The sequence below is a fragment of the Polyodon spathula genome, chromosome 4 (genome assembly GCF_017654505.1).
Source record: "Polyodon spathula isolate WHYD16114869_AA chromosome 4, ASM1765450v1, whole genome shotgun sequence".
NCBI lineage: Eukaryota > Metazoa > Chordata > Actinopteri > Acipenseriformes > Polyodontidae > Polyodon > Polyodon spathula.
This window is the reverse complement of record NC_054537.1, coordinates 89,350,294-89,366,267: the sequence shown is the minus strand read 5'-3', so window position 1 is coordinate 89,366,267 and position 15,974 is coordinate 89,350,294. Positions and strand designations below refer to the sequence as shown.

Below are 15,974 nucleotides of genomic sequence, written 5' to 3'. Positions count from 1 at the left end.
TTTGCTGGATGACTGTATCCCAGAAATTACTGTAATGTATACACATTCTTCTTTCTTTTTCTCCCCCTAGTAAATTATGTTATTTATTTTTATTGAACACGGGAGCAGAGCGGTGGAGCTACGAGAAAGTGCCTAAGTAATCAAAGGGGGAATACTTTTTTATGGGGGGAAAAATGCCCACGCCATAGTAAATAAATGAGATGGGCATTTGCAAAAAGGGAAAATCTGGGGCGGATAAGACGTTCTTTAATTTAATTAAAAGTCGAAATAAAGACCTTTAACTAGCTAATAACTCTGTTCTAAAATGCTAATGTGGCCATGGCCTAAAAGACTTCTTAAAATAGAGTACAGGCAATGATCACTGTACCTGAACTGACGGTTTGTATGATAATGCTTATTGACTTGTATATTATTTTTATTATTATCAGTTTTATTATTTCTATAATATATTATTACTGTACTGTATTTTTTTTTTATTAATTTGTTTATTTTACTAATCACAGTACAGTATTATTCAGTGCATTAGTTACATGTTTTTTGTTATAATTCATTTAGCTGACCATCTTTATCCAAGGCAATATAGAATTACTGTATTAAATAATTAAAATACAGAATGTTACATACTGTATATTAATGTACAGTACTAGTTACATGTTATATGTATAATCAAATCAACCAGTAGAAGATCTTCTCTGCGGCAGTCCAATCATAAGTGAGTGGAGGCGGGACATAAACAGTTGAAGGTCTTGAGTAGGTTTAACCCATGGGAGAGTCAAAAATCTGTCCTGGTTTTTCAGCTGTCCAATCATTAGTGAGCAGAGGAGGGACATAAATATGCTAGGGTGTGCGGTGTAAGAATAGCTTAATTTCGCCCGATATTGCTAATATTAAAGAGACTGTTATTGAGAATTTTATTTGGTTACAAATCCATTTTCAAGAACTTTCTCAGAAGAATTGGAGATTGTTAAAAAAGGGAGATATACACCACAAATACCTGAAATGACACAGGAAAGAAAGGGACATACTCGCCACTTCCAAAATTCAAATTATGAAACGTATCCATGGCTTACCGGTTGCTGTCAATTAAAAAAATAAATAAATACTGCTGGAACTGTCTTTTATTCAGTACAGAAAAGGCGATATGGAACAGCACTGGGTACAGCAGTCTAGGATCGAAGTCAGCACAAAAACATAAGTATTCTCAAAGTCACTTGCTAGCCACCTTAACACTCAAGACTTTTAGACAAACCCAGATTGATGTTCAACTAGAAGAGCAGAAGCCTAGGGATACAACACATCACAGCGAGCAAGTAAGAAAATCGTGAGGTTCCTAAAACGATTGACTGGTTCTGTTGTTTACCTTGGCAAGAAAGAACTGGCACGATGAAGACACCAATTCCTCAAACAGAGGTAATTATGTGGATTTACTTTTTCTGATTTCTAACTACAACAGTATGTTAAGCAATCACTTGTCAATAGCCACAATATTCTCTGGTACCTCTAACAAGATTCAGAATGAATAAAAGCAAAAGTACAGGAAGCCAAGTGTGAAGCTGTAATAAGAGATTAAACAGCCGAAGATGGAAACGCAGCTCACCTGTCTTGCGTTTTCAGGTATGTGACTGACAGTGGACTGAAAGAACGGTTGTTCTGTGAAAATTATGTTTTCTGTATCTTGTACTTGAATTTACCCATAAAGTTAACTGCATTAACTTTTTTTTGTAATTGCTCTTATTATAACTGGTCTTAATCGTAATCGCTCTCAAAAACATATACAGTAGTTTTTATGTTCTCTCGTTTGAATTTGCTCTTACTACTAATTTTATAATTGATCTGATCTGTAATGTAATATTTTGTATTGTGATATTTTAAAATGTGATACTTTGTAACTAAGTTGCCCTGGATAAGGGTACACATTATATATATATATATATATATATATATATATATATATATATATATATATATATATATATATATATATATATATATATATATATATATATATAATAATGTTGGTGCAAGCAGACAATTAAGAAAAAGACCAAAGCTAAAGTCTAATCAATCAGTAAAGGTTCTCTAGTGGGTAGTTTGTGTTACTATCGGATGGGTACGATGCAGTTGTAATTAAATCACTAATATTTTCCTGTTCGGTGTGCAATAGAGAGTAGTGATGTGCTTTGATAGTGAAGATCGATTATTTTTACTGACTTGAATCATTTGATTCAGTTTAGTTTAGTGAATCATTTGATTCATCGATTTAATGGCACAAAACTAATACACCTTGGCTGAATTACCTGGTTATGAAAATGTATTTGAACAGAAAATGTCCACAAATAATAACTGATTGTCTGGGTAGTTGTGCTTACACATTAAATGGTATATAGTTAAAAAAAAAATAAAATCAGTAAAAATCTTAAGTATTAGGTATTTTATTCTGAACTATGTCATTTAGCTACTAATACAGCCTCAGTAGTGGAGATTATGAAACTGACACCATTGTGACTCCAACATAATGTAATAAACTATAGAGCATTTAAAGCCAACATGGCAGACATGGGATTCAGTTTCATAACTTTCTCAACTATAACAGTTGCCTGGTTATGAGGAATCAGAGACAAGAGCAAGGCAAGGCAATCCTGACTAGGAAATCAGCTGTGCTCAGCACACACCATGTGCACTTAAAAATAACACATAAACATCTTAAATAGCAGACATGTATGATTTAACACACTGCATGTCACGAGCTGCTATTAAGAAGTACAATATTACACATTTGCGTTAAATCTGGGAAAACCAAAATAACAAAGTGTTACGTAAAAAATAAATATTTAATTACTAATTTATGTGGGCTCTTGAATTCGAAATTTCAGAATGAGTACGGTACAGAGTAATTTCTGAATCATTTTATGAGTTGTTGTTGGGCTGCTAACTCGACTCATGTCATGGAGTTTGTTTGATACACCACAGTGTTTCAAATAAATAAATTCAAACGGGATTCTGATTCCTATGATTCACCGGAATGAGGCATTCAAAAAGAAATACAAACTGCACATCACAAGAGGAAGTAAATGGGGTCATTATTGTGAATATATATTTACTAGAAACCAGACTGTTTGCTTTGTTGTATTATTTTAACGTCCTTGAAGTATTATTTACAGACACTGATACTGTACCCAACACAACACAAAATAATAAACTTATGGAGCTATGTGGAACAATATAAACAAAGAGGTTTTCATGTTACCTGTAGCTTTCATTTGCAGTTTGCGCCAAGGAGACTGGAGGAGTAGTATATTTTATTAACAGAATTATTACTCATTTTACAGAATAAACCTCAACTGCTGCCTAGGGCGCTAGTTCACCTAGCTCCAGCATGAAGGACCATCCTGTCTTGTTCAATAATTTTTTTTGTCTGACTCACAGATGAATAATGAAATTCTTGTTTCTCGTTCGGCGTACTAATGGCCATTTCATATAGCGTATACTCACTTAATGGAAGTCTCTTCATGGAAGTCACCTACTTCTGAAATTCTAACCAGAGTTTTGCCAAGTTGGTGTACCATTGAGCATTAATAAACTTTCATATTTGCACATTAGTACAGCAGCAAAGTCAAAGTCTGGAGAGACCATACAAAGTTCTTTAGGTTACTGAACAGTGCAAGTTTCAGTTTGGATTCCAGCTGTGCCATAGTTTCTAGCGGTGGAAGAGCACTGAATCAGACACTTAAATAAGAGAACAGAGGAAGACACTCAAAAGTTATCCTAAGAATATACCACAAAAATCTGATACTTTGTAGTATGTGACAACAACATTGTGTCTTTATAATTTACATACAGCATGTACTTCTGACTCACATTTATTAATTATTTTTAGGTAAGAAAGAAATGCTCCCAAAGACACTCTAAGATTTATTTTGCACATATTCATAAGAGGAGCAATGGATTGTGACAGCCGCTTTGTGCAAAATATAAAAATAATGGCATACCTTTGCTTCTAAAGCAATATGTTTTCCATTAAATTAAAATGTTCAGAAAATCATGACTGCCAGAGCATAACAATGATGAATGAAAATGTGTATTTATATCTCGCTTTGAATAACCTCAAAAAAGCTAAAAAGATACTAACCACAGATGTGTGTCTGGCAAGTGAAGGAATAATTTATTGACATATTTCATTATGCTGACTGCCATTTTTTTTTTTCTCTGATGTTGATGCCAACATGTCAGTGATGGTCTACCTAAGCACTACAGTGGACTTGAAAAAATGTCAGATTGTATCAAATTAGTTAACACAGTGAGTACAGAATATTCAAATGGAGAATATGGTGCAGTAAACTTTGACAAAATATACTGTATGAATTTAAAACACTTACAATAACACACCGGTATGTTATTTATTTCACCAATGGTTTGTATTAGGCATTATATTCTTCTATCAGCAATACACAAAGTATATAGAAACATTAGACATAACTGCGGTTTAAGTGTATTTAAAACATTTTGACATGGTTTTATTTTACTTTAAATCATAAAAATACATTTAAACTGAAAAAAAATGGCAAACTGCCACAAAAACAAACAAAAAAAAGATATTCATCTGTGGCTTCATATTGTTTTACAGAATCAACACATAGAATACTATGACAGATATTATTTATTGTATGTTACAAGGTGCAATATCCTGTACACTCAAACATCTCCACTATGTGTATATATATTTTTTTTAAATTGCAACCCACAACACATCAACGGAAACTAGAAGTTTAGTAATACGTAATTTCATTTCACAGTGAAAAAGGGAAAAGCCTGTATGTAATTGCAACTGCTTCTGCACCCCTGCCCAAATATAACCCTTAATGTCACCAACAGGAAGCTGGGTGTCTGAGAAGGAAAACCACCTTGTCTGGTGCAAAGCATACAATTCCAGACAGCTGCTCACAAGATAACAACTATTATCACTGCGTTCATACAGATTTAAAAAAAAAAAAAAAAAAAAAAAAAAAAACTGGAATACAACTGTCTCACTGATATTAAAAAAAAAAAAAAAAAAAAAGATTTATGCAGGATGCCTAACCCCTTCTTTCTGAATACTTACTGATTTTCTATTCTCCATATAAGCATGTTTTTATGTATGTATGTGTACATAACTAAAGAGTTACACTGTGTAGTATTCTTACAGTATTATTATGTCTTTCATAAAAAAGAAATCCACTACACAGGACTGAACAATGTCAAATGCAAAGTGTAAAGAAAATGAATGTTCTATGTTCTAGTTCCAAGGCCTATTGTCTATAGTCTGATGTTACCACTACTTTCCAAATGTCATTGTTATCCTTCCACCCATTAAACCATCAAAGGGTAGCCACAAATCCAACCTCTTCTGTGACATGACGTTAAAAACCATCACTGTGACACATACACAGAAGTTGTGGGATCCAATTTGTTAAGAAATGTAACTGTCAAGGAACTGTAGTACAGTTTTTCAAAATGTGTTTTACTATTATGATGATTTTTATCAAATCCAATCTAGTGAACCACCACTAGGGCAAAAATTCATTAGATTCAGTACCACCAGCCAAAGAGCTTCCAGTTCTAGCAGGCTTCTGTCAGATAGTAGATGCCCTCTGCTACGTCAAAGCATAAACTGTGAATCAAATTTCAAATCAAGTACCGGCTTTATCATTTTGACCTGCCATAATGAAAGCTCACTTCACATCTATTGGACAGCAAATAATAAACAAAGACACAATTATATTATCCACAAAAACACAACATTTATTATTATTATTATTATTATTATTATTATTATTATTATTATTTATTTTATAATTATGCAGTGCATGTGCTTGGTGTCTTATGCAAAGGTTATTGAAATCTTGATTGTGGTTGGGCTTATTCATGAATGGTTTTGCCTCTGATTTCACCTTAATCAGAGTTGATTTATGTTCAACAGAGTTTAGGCCGACCTAGTTTTGGAATGAGTTGACTGTGAACCCACAGAGTTTCGATAACATTACAACATAAATTGTAATGTTATCAAAAAATAAAAGTTTCAATAAATTATATATTATTTTTTATTATATTTTTTTTAGACAGGTGGGGGACAGGGACATCAGATAAAAACCACTACAGTTTAAAAATACAGGATTAGCCATTGTTCAAATGAACAGGCACTGTAAAAAGGAGGCTGTGTGGTCCAGTGGTTAAAGAAAGGGGCTTGTTCAAATCCCAGCTCAGTCACGGACTCACTTTGTGACCTAGACCTTCGCTGTCTTTCGGGTGAGATGTTGTTTTAAGAGACACTGCAGCTGATGCATAGTTCACGCACCCTAGTCTAAGTATCTCGACGGAAACTATTTCCGGAGAGGCCTCTGCTAATTTATTACTAAATATATAATATATATATATATAAATATATATAAATATATAACTTTTATAGAAAGGGACAGACAGAAACACAATAAAATGCCTGCTTCTTAATTTGAATATCAAAAGATAATTCAAGCCAGACAATGTGATTTAATATAAAAATCCCAAACTGGGTGATGGTTAGACAATGACAAGGAGGAATCAGGTCTCATAGTAGCAACAACAGTCAGGGTAAAAAAGGGGTAAACCATGGGTATTGCCAGTGTTAAAAAGGCCACAAAATATATTTTGATATATCCCGCCATACACTATATTCCCCCACTCAGGGACAATAGTTGTATAACACTACAAATTGTAAAAAAAGAAAAAAAAAAAAGTAAGTTTCAGTCATAGCTATATCTGGGATATGGCTGCGAGTGTGTTTCTTCAATAGAAAGGGATGTGCTGCTGACATAGGCAGGCACAACACCCCTGTCCATTCCTTCCAAAACACAGAAAGTCTTCTCTTTTATTAATGTACAAACAAAACATCTCCCTGTTAATAACGTACACATCCCTATATTCCCTACAGGAACTACATTACCCCACTGTAAATTGATATCATTTTTTTTTTTTCTTATTGTGGTATACTACGTTTCTCTACATCTACTTGTTATTAATTAATTCAATTTCAATGAATGGCTGTCAATACAAAATATAAACTGATTAATTAACATATTATGAATATCCAGGCATCCCAGCAACTGCAATCCATCGTGGAGAATCTTATTTTATCAACACCACTAGTGCACCATTAACTGAAGTTCCTTGTGTAGTATATTCAGCTAAAGTCATGAGGATATGACTTCATTCTTTCGGTTAATTCAAACATGAATCAAGTGCATTTATTTTCTTTGAAACATATCTATTGTTGCAGCACAACTTGGGCTTCCTTTTCAGACAAGATCATGTGATTAAACATTTATATTTTACTTTCCGCAGGAATTAACACACCCCGTTTGCATCCTGTTATTCACACAGTATTTCCCCTTATATAGCTTACTGCATTCATAATAAAAAGGGGCCTCCAGCACACATTACAAATATATGAACAGACCATTTCTAAATCATCTCAAGTTTAAATAGTTATTATTATTTATTTTTTTTTTAAATCTGCCTATCAAAAAGTGTGGTTTTCTAAATTATTTGATCTGTTGGTGTCCAAGGAAATTTTACTTGATAGATTCAACCATTAAACTACACTCACACAAAATAATATTCATTGAGAGTTTTTGTTAATAAAACCAAAGCTAAGGGGTATGTCATATCTGAGTGAATGGTTTGTCAACATGAAAAAAAAAGGAAATGTGAAAAATACCTGTATCATTATTATGTCCAGAATTTACGCAATGTGGCAGTGAAAAGGTTTTTTTTCAACCTGTACTGGATCTTGGAGAATTGTAGAATACAGTTTGTAAAGAGATTGTCTGAAAGTGACTGTATCACGGGCACTTGGTGTTCAGGGTGAGTCATGCAGTCAGAGGAGGTCAAGCAAAACAATTGAGCACTAAAATAGATAATGGTCCCTGGACACCACCTGTAATGGAACTTTACTGAGAGAACTGCAGGGTGTAACTGTATATTCACTGCAAAAAACTCTGTAAAGATAAAGTTAAATGTGCAACACAAACCCACAAAACTAGGGAAATTGGGATTATGTTTTTTTTCAAAAAGCAATCTTAACTGACGCATGTTTTGCGTAAACACTGAAGTATAAACAAGGAAAGTGCCGAGTCTCCCCTGATACCCACATGTTGCAATAGTTGGCTACCGAAGGCCTGGAACAAAATACAGGTAAATTTGTTAGGCACCTACCTACCGGGGTATATGTAACTGTTTATAAATTCTGCCTCTGTTTAAAATACCCTCTCTGGCAAAACCTAAATGTACTGTTAGATGGTAACTGTCCTTATCACTGTACATAGAGCTCTAGTTTAAGATTATCTCTCTCACATTTTCCAACATGCACAAATCTTACTGTTGTGTTTTTTTATTTTTAAGATTATTAAACTGCCGCTGTCACTGGACCTATTACTGCGTATATCTCATAACTAGGGCTTGTGATTTTTTGTTTTAAACGAGAAAACACCCCTGATGTCAAGAAAAATTAAACCTGAGTATAGCCAATAAACACCGGAAAAACACTGGGAATGATTACTCAATTCACGGTGACTTCATCCCTTTTCCATTCAAAAAAATACTGTACAAAAAATAAATAAAAATTATACCTTTCTACATATCTGTTGGAGACTCCGCTTGCAAGATTTTAAACAAGATTACAATTAGGAATGAAGACATGTTTGCGGGATTTAAAGCTACAGTTAAATATGGAGAATTTAAAACAAAACTGCAAATTGTGGCAAAATATAAAAATATGCCTAGGAACACAAAAATCACAGAAGAATGTGCCCATAAACATAAGGATTTCATTGAAGAAGACAGCAAAGAAAACAGGTACAACTTAAGTGTCCTAGTACTGTCGAGTTACTATACATATTGTGACAAAAAAAAACTGCCAAGCATTTTGGAAAGTAAACAAAAAACAATAATTTCATACATTACATAAAAAGCAAAATGGTGTCTTTGTTTACCATTTACTGTCCAATAGATGTGAAGCTTTCATTACGACGAGTCAAAATGATAAAGCCGGGATAAAATAAAATGTATTTACCCTAACAAAGACGATAAATTACATTTTTTATTTATCTAACATCAAAATGAAACCACTGTATTTATGCATTTTAAATTACTGTAAACAGTTTACTTTTCACAAAATGCAAAATGTACACACGCACAAAGAACAAAAGAAAGGCTCCCATTCCTCAACAATGACTGTTGCTATGATGGTCCAGGAGGTCTCGTAAGTGATCCTGGTGACTGTCTCAAGGTTTGAAAAGCAATTCCCACACATATATGAAGAAACGGCAAGGCTTGTCATGACTTACCACTGAAGAAGCTTTTAGCTCTCAGGTAACTGACACTCAGCCGCAGTACTGAGAGTTTGTCCAGTTTGGAGATAACATCCGGGGGGAAAGGCAGAAGGCTGGCCAGCCGCTCAAGCTCTGTATTCAACCGGTCTCGATGCCTCTTGGAGGGGTTGGACTTGGCTTCAGGAAGCGATGGCTTTGCACTGTGGGGCACAATACACAAATTAAGACTTTTAACCAACTTTTTATATTGTATGGGTTTGTGACAGAAAGACAATGACTCTTGGTGGTAAATCTCCCACCCGACCTGTGAGGGCACTAAGTAACAGGAACAGAGTACTCTGGACTACATGGCCTGACTCTTCGTTCAGAGGGTTAAAAGGAAAAGAGACGGCGCTTCGGTACACTAACTCATTGACTCGGAATGGGGGCAGTCGCGGATTGTAGTAGCGAAGCAATGTATCTTTTCCTTCGTTTTGGTTTATGGAAAGTGACCTGGAAGGACCTGTGTTTTGTGTAACCATATCGTGAGTGTTTGTTTGTTTGTTTGTTCTGTCTATTTATTGTTTACCATCACTAGACTGCTAACACGTTCCGGAGCTGTCGCCAGAGAACAATACAAACCCGGAACTATTATTTGCAGGGTACACCCGGGGATTATAATTTAAGTAATACACGCTGCTGTATTACTTAAATTCATTATTATTTACTGTTTGTTTTGCCGTCAGGCACTGGACACACAAAAAAAAGATTATTAAACAAACTTTGCACCTGGATTATAATTGTCTGTCTGTTCACTGATCAACTGCACAAGCACACTATCACCCACTTTGCCACAGGACTGCAGTCAACTTGTACTTCGTAACTGTAAACTGTAATGATTACTAAATAAAGACATACAGCGTAGGCTACTATTAAATGTACGACTACACCTCATCTGTTGTAGAGCAACTTAAAACATTTTTTAAATGACATGTATGACACCCCAAATTTGCCTTAGTTAACTTAAAAGATCCACAGTATATTAGTAACACACATCCCCAGCCGACTGGATTAACTATATGTTTGCCTATAAACATTTAATATGACATGCTTTACAAAGTTTACTTGCATGCACCACACGTTTAATTTTTAACTAATTAACCAACACATTCCAAAGATTTCAGAAGATATCTGTAAACAAATTTATCAATTTGCAAAATAAATGAGTACAACATGTCATCAGCTTTACTGTAGGTTTTGATATGAGGTACACTACTAGGGTAGAGTTCCTATGTTTATAAATCCATAGCTGTGGAGCATTAAACTACATGTGCAGGCATATACAGTTATCAAGACCCAATAGAGATTTTAACGGGTTCTAATTCCACATGCCAGGAAGCAGTAGAAATGGCACTAATCAAGCAAAGTTGTCTTTAAAATGTTAGCAGGAAACAAAAGAAGGCATGTTTCTCAAACAAAGTGGCTCAGTTAAAGTGTTTGAGTTGCTAAAAACAGATCTTTGATCGCTGCAGTGAGAGGACATAATTTCTGCCCAAATAGAAGGCTGTATTCCCATTGATGTTTATTTTGTTAAATAAGACCCATTTACATTTAAATGTTAACATTTCCAGTTACTCCACAATATATAATGTATGTGACTATCCTTGTGAAAACCAAGATTAAATCAATACAATCATAACTACACAAAACACGAAAAGCCAACCCAAAGTTGTGCCTGACCATAATTTAAAATTCCCATACCATGAAAATTTCATTGCTCCAGTATTCATTGTGTTTTGTTTGTTTCCCCCCTATTAGTACATTTGTTTTTTCTTAGCTCTGTGTACAATCTGATCACACATACAGTAAACTGTATGAGCCAACATGTAGACACAGGAACACACCTTGCTTGTTATTGTTTATCAGGGGCCTCTTCTGACATGTTACCTGTTCTACCCTGCAGTACAGCCACTACAGACTGCAATTATCTGGCAAAAGTCTAATGATCTGTCCTTTTATATTTATTTTCATCTTAAAAATGTAGCCATCTTATTCTCATCCTATAATCCACCCCATCAAAAATTCAGTAGTAACCATGCTTTTAAAAAAAAAAAAAATAGAAATAAACTGCCTCCTTCTAGGTGTTGCTAGCTCTGAAGAAAATTTAACACAGCTAAATAAATCAGTTTGTTTCACATACTCTGATTTGTTAGGTAATCCAAGATTAGTGCTATTATCAGGACCTGTGAAACCCACCAGATATGTCCCTTAAACTGTATTTAGAAAATTATATGTAATTATATGTAAGGTATAAACCACGATGGGCCTTGCGGGTCTCATGATATATACCACGCCTGGGGTGGTGATAAGCCTTTAACCACCCCAGAAGTGGTATATATCATCGGAACCTCACAGCCCGAAGTGATTTATACCACTTATAACACAGCTACCTGTCATTTGTGGGAAGAGAAATAATTAAAACAAATTTAAATGAAGACAAAACCAGAACATTTTATTGTGTATACATTTGCAGTATAATATAGTCCCAAATTTAATTTAACTCATTGTTCGCTTATTAAAAATAAATTGCACATGTTCGTTTATTGTGAATTTCTGCATCGAAAGTGCCATCTCACTAGAAACTGGTTGCACTGGCATAAAATTAAATTAATGGTGTTGAGATTTTTTTGGACATATTTCCATAAAATGAATGCCAATATTTTTTTCTTTAAGTACATTAACCAGCCCATGCTGTAGTTTTTTTTTTTTATGTGTGTGTTTTTTTTCAGTCTTTGTTTCCTTCTATTTCACGTAGCTGTTCCTCATCTACTATTGTGTGTCTACTCTTGCTGGTGCACTTATTTTATTTATTTATTTTTTTCAGATGAACTGCTGTCTTCACTCAGAAAGTTGGTGTTGTACCAGTTATGTGGATTTTCATCACCACATACATTAAAAGAAATATGTCACATGTCACTCATTTTTGGCTGTGGTAACCAATAACAAATAAAACAGCAATTTGCCATGGAATTTAGAAAGTAGTGGTGCGTAGTGACTTATGCAGTGTGAAGCGGCTCATTAGTATGCAAGCCGTGCTATACACTATACATACGCACGGTCATGTGATGCTGTTTAACCAATCAGAGGTTGTTAACAGTTTCTCAGTCCTAGGGGAATTCCATAATCTCTCTCAATCCTTACTTATACTGCTGCACTGATTTTCAGTCTTGGGTGTTGATAATCTCATGGTAAATGTCTTGGTACGCATGAGAACACATCTTAAAATTGGACAAACAGAATAGCATGAGGCTTAAAGTTACTCTGTTGTCAGAGTCATTTATTTTTTATTCTTCTGTCAGTAAATCCTTTGGTTTCCTGGAATTTCTTGTGATTTGACTACAGTATGTTGCACAACTATATATTATCAGTCTTGATTTATGATATACACTTTTATGTCACTCTGTTAAGTATAACTTAGTACTGTACATGTCCAAGTCTAAATCATAAGAACATCTTACCCAATCAGTTTGTCTCTGGTCACATGTCAGAATAGTTTAGTGGAGTCCTGGAGTTAATATTCCACAAAGGAAAATTTTGAGACTCAAAAAAACCCAGTGAAAAGCATGCATGGAGATGTTTGGCATTTTACCAGAGAGTAGGATTCAGGTCAGGAAAGAGGTCAGGTTTTACTATACTGATGTGATCTCACTGACGAAGTTCTTTGTATTAACAACTTTTGGACAATTATAAAAAATAAAAAAGCAATGTGTATGTGAGTGGACTGCTTATTATAAAGAGAGGGCTTGAAATGAACAGTGGTCATGTGGCAATTGCTGCAACAGCCATCCAAATGTATGTCTATTCACTGCCATAACGGGCGCAGTGATCTTACAGACGCATACAAACCACATTAGAAGCGTTTGGATCCAAACAACGTCATGATTTGCGTGGTTTAACCACTTCAGCTCCAGGACATATGCATGTACGTCAAATGAAAGAGCACTTGCAGTATACCTGCATAAGGTTTGCCGTCTATGCTATGGGTTTTTACTATCTAAAGTATACAGATAGTATTTCATTTTATTTTACAAAAAAAACAAAATGTATTCCTTTTACATTGTGTGCGTAATATGCTTCACATAAAGTGAATATTTCTGTTGTTTATAAAACATTTATTTTAATGTGTACACATTTTTTCTGATATATATATATATATATATATATATATATATATATATATATATATATATATATATATATATATATATATATATACACACACACACACACACACACACACACACACACACCTTCCATTAATTTGTAGAAAATTCATTAAAAATAAATACTAAAACAGCTTGGTTGGATAAGTGTTCACCCCCCTTGTAATAGCAATCCTAAATTAGCTCAGTTGTAACCAAATCACCTTGAAAATCACACACCAATTTAAGTGGCCTCCACGTGTGTTAAATTGTAGTAATTGACATGATTTCAGGATATATTCAGCAGTTTCTGTAGGTTCCCTCTGCTGGGCAGTGAATTTCAAAGCAAAGACTCAACCATGAGCACCAAGGCGCTCTCAAAAGAACTCCGGGACAAAGTTGTTGAAAGGCACAGATCAGGGGATGGGTATAAACAAATATTAAAGGCCTTGAATATCCCTTAGAGCATGGTCAAGATGATTATTAAGAAGTGGAAGGTCTATGGCACCATCAAAACCCTGCCTAGATCAGGGCGTCCCTCCAAACAAAGAGGAGACTGATCAGAGGCTACGAAGAGGGCCAATGGCAACTTTGCAAGAGCTACAATCTTTTATGGCCAAGACTGGTCAAAGTGTGCATGTGACAACAATATCCCAAGCACTCAACAAACCTGGCCTGTATGGCAGGGTAGTAAGAAGGAAGCCATTACTCAAGAAAGGCAACTTGAATCCTGTTTGAAGTATGCAAAAAAAATAAAATAAAAAAATAAAAGCCCTCAGGAGATTATGTAGCTATGTGGCAAAAAATTTTGTGGTCTGACGAAACTAAAATAGAACTTTTTGGCCTAAATGCAAAGCGTTATGTTTGGTGCAAACCCAACACAGCGCATCACCCAAAGAACACCATGCCTACTGTGAAGCATGATGGTAGCAGCATCATGTTATGGGGATGTTTCTCATTGCCAGGGACTGGGGCACTTGTCAGAATAGAAGGGAAAATGAAAGGAGCAAAGTACAGAGAAGTCATTGAGGAAAATCTGCTGCCCTCTGCAAGAAAGCTGAAACTGGGATGAAAGTTCACCTTTCAGCATGACAGCGACCCAAAGCACACAGCCAAAGCTACACTGGAGTGGCTAAGGAACAAAAAGGTAAATGTCCCTGAGTGGCCCAGTCAGAACCTCGACCTAAATCCAATCGAAAATTTGTGGCATGACTTGAAGATTGCTGTCCATTAAAGTTCCCCACAGAACTTGACAGAGCTTGAACAGTTTTGTAAAGAAGAATGGTAAAATATTGCCAAATCTAGGTGTGCAAAGTTGGCAAGAGACCTATCCCAACAGACTCACACCTGTAATTGCTGCCCAAGGTGCTTTCACCAAGTATTAACTCAGGGGGGTGGAGACTTATCCAATTATGTTCTTTCAGTTTTGTATTTAAAATATAATTATTTTTTTTCTCAATAAAAACTTTTTTTTCTTAACAGTGTAGAGTATGGTGTGTAGATAAGTGGACAAAATCCCCATTTAAATGCATGAAACTGTTGCATTTACACAACAAAAGTTCAAAGGGGTGTAGACTTTCTATAGGCACTGTGTGTGTGTGTGTGTGTGTGTGGTGTGTGTGTATATATATATATATATATATATATATATATTATATATATATATATATATACACACACACACACACTCACATGCACCTTCAGCTTCCATGGATCTAGGCTGCTGGATGCTAGTCGACAGCCAGTCCATTTCCCAGTCAGGGATCTCACCAACTCTCTGTACACCCCCTGTCTGCCAAGCCCCGAATTGCTCTACCTGCAGTCTCGTGATGACAGCTGTGTTCTTCTGAACAGTGAAATTGTCATCCGTAGAGATCATGCATAAGAGGCGATCTGTGTAAACAGTGTAGCTGTTATGGAGGAATTAGTCATTATAGACAGCCCATAGAACTAAAACTGTACAGATGCAGCTGTTTGCCACAATAACGTCTCTTCTGACACTGTGGGCACAAAAGTCATGCCAACAAGCCTGATAAAATTGCATTTTCTGAACAAATAAACATTACTAAGTTAAGCAATACTGACTAATGACATCCCAGGTCAGTTATTCTTCAGTACAGTTATATAGCAGCAGGTTTCAGGGAACACCCCACAATGCTGGTCAGTATTATCATGGAATAAGAACATGATATTTATTCCAGTGAAATTAAACAAGGAATATACAGTCAATCACAGCAAATGTTCCCACCACTGTAAAAATAAATAACTAATTAAAATAAATACAGCACAGCCATATTACAGCACAATAACATACCACAATTTCTTTGCCAGTTTAGTTACAGTTTCTATAAAGATCTCGTTTTTCCTGTATCAGAACAAGTAAGTGTTTTTACAGCTATTCTTTTTAATCATAGCTCTTATTGAATGATATTTCCAATAAATCTGCTACTTT

The 15,974-nt window shown here is 35.1% G+C and overlaps 1 protein-coding gene across 1 annotated transcript in view; it reads right to left on the bottom strand.

Moving 5' to 3' along the window:
- LOC121315069 (aryl hydrocarbon receptor-like) overlaps window positions 1-15,974 on the bottom strand; it is a 71,899-nt gene that overhangs the window by 50,715 nt on the left and 5,210 nt on the right. Inside the window, exon 2 of the mRNA XM_041248965.1 lies at window positions 9,357-9,541. Within this exon, the coding sequence (XP_041104899.1) occupies window positions 9,357-9,541 (185 nt within the window). The remainder of the gene's footprint in view (window positions 1-9,356; window positions 9,542-15,974) is intronic.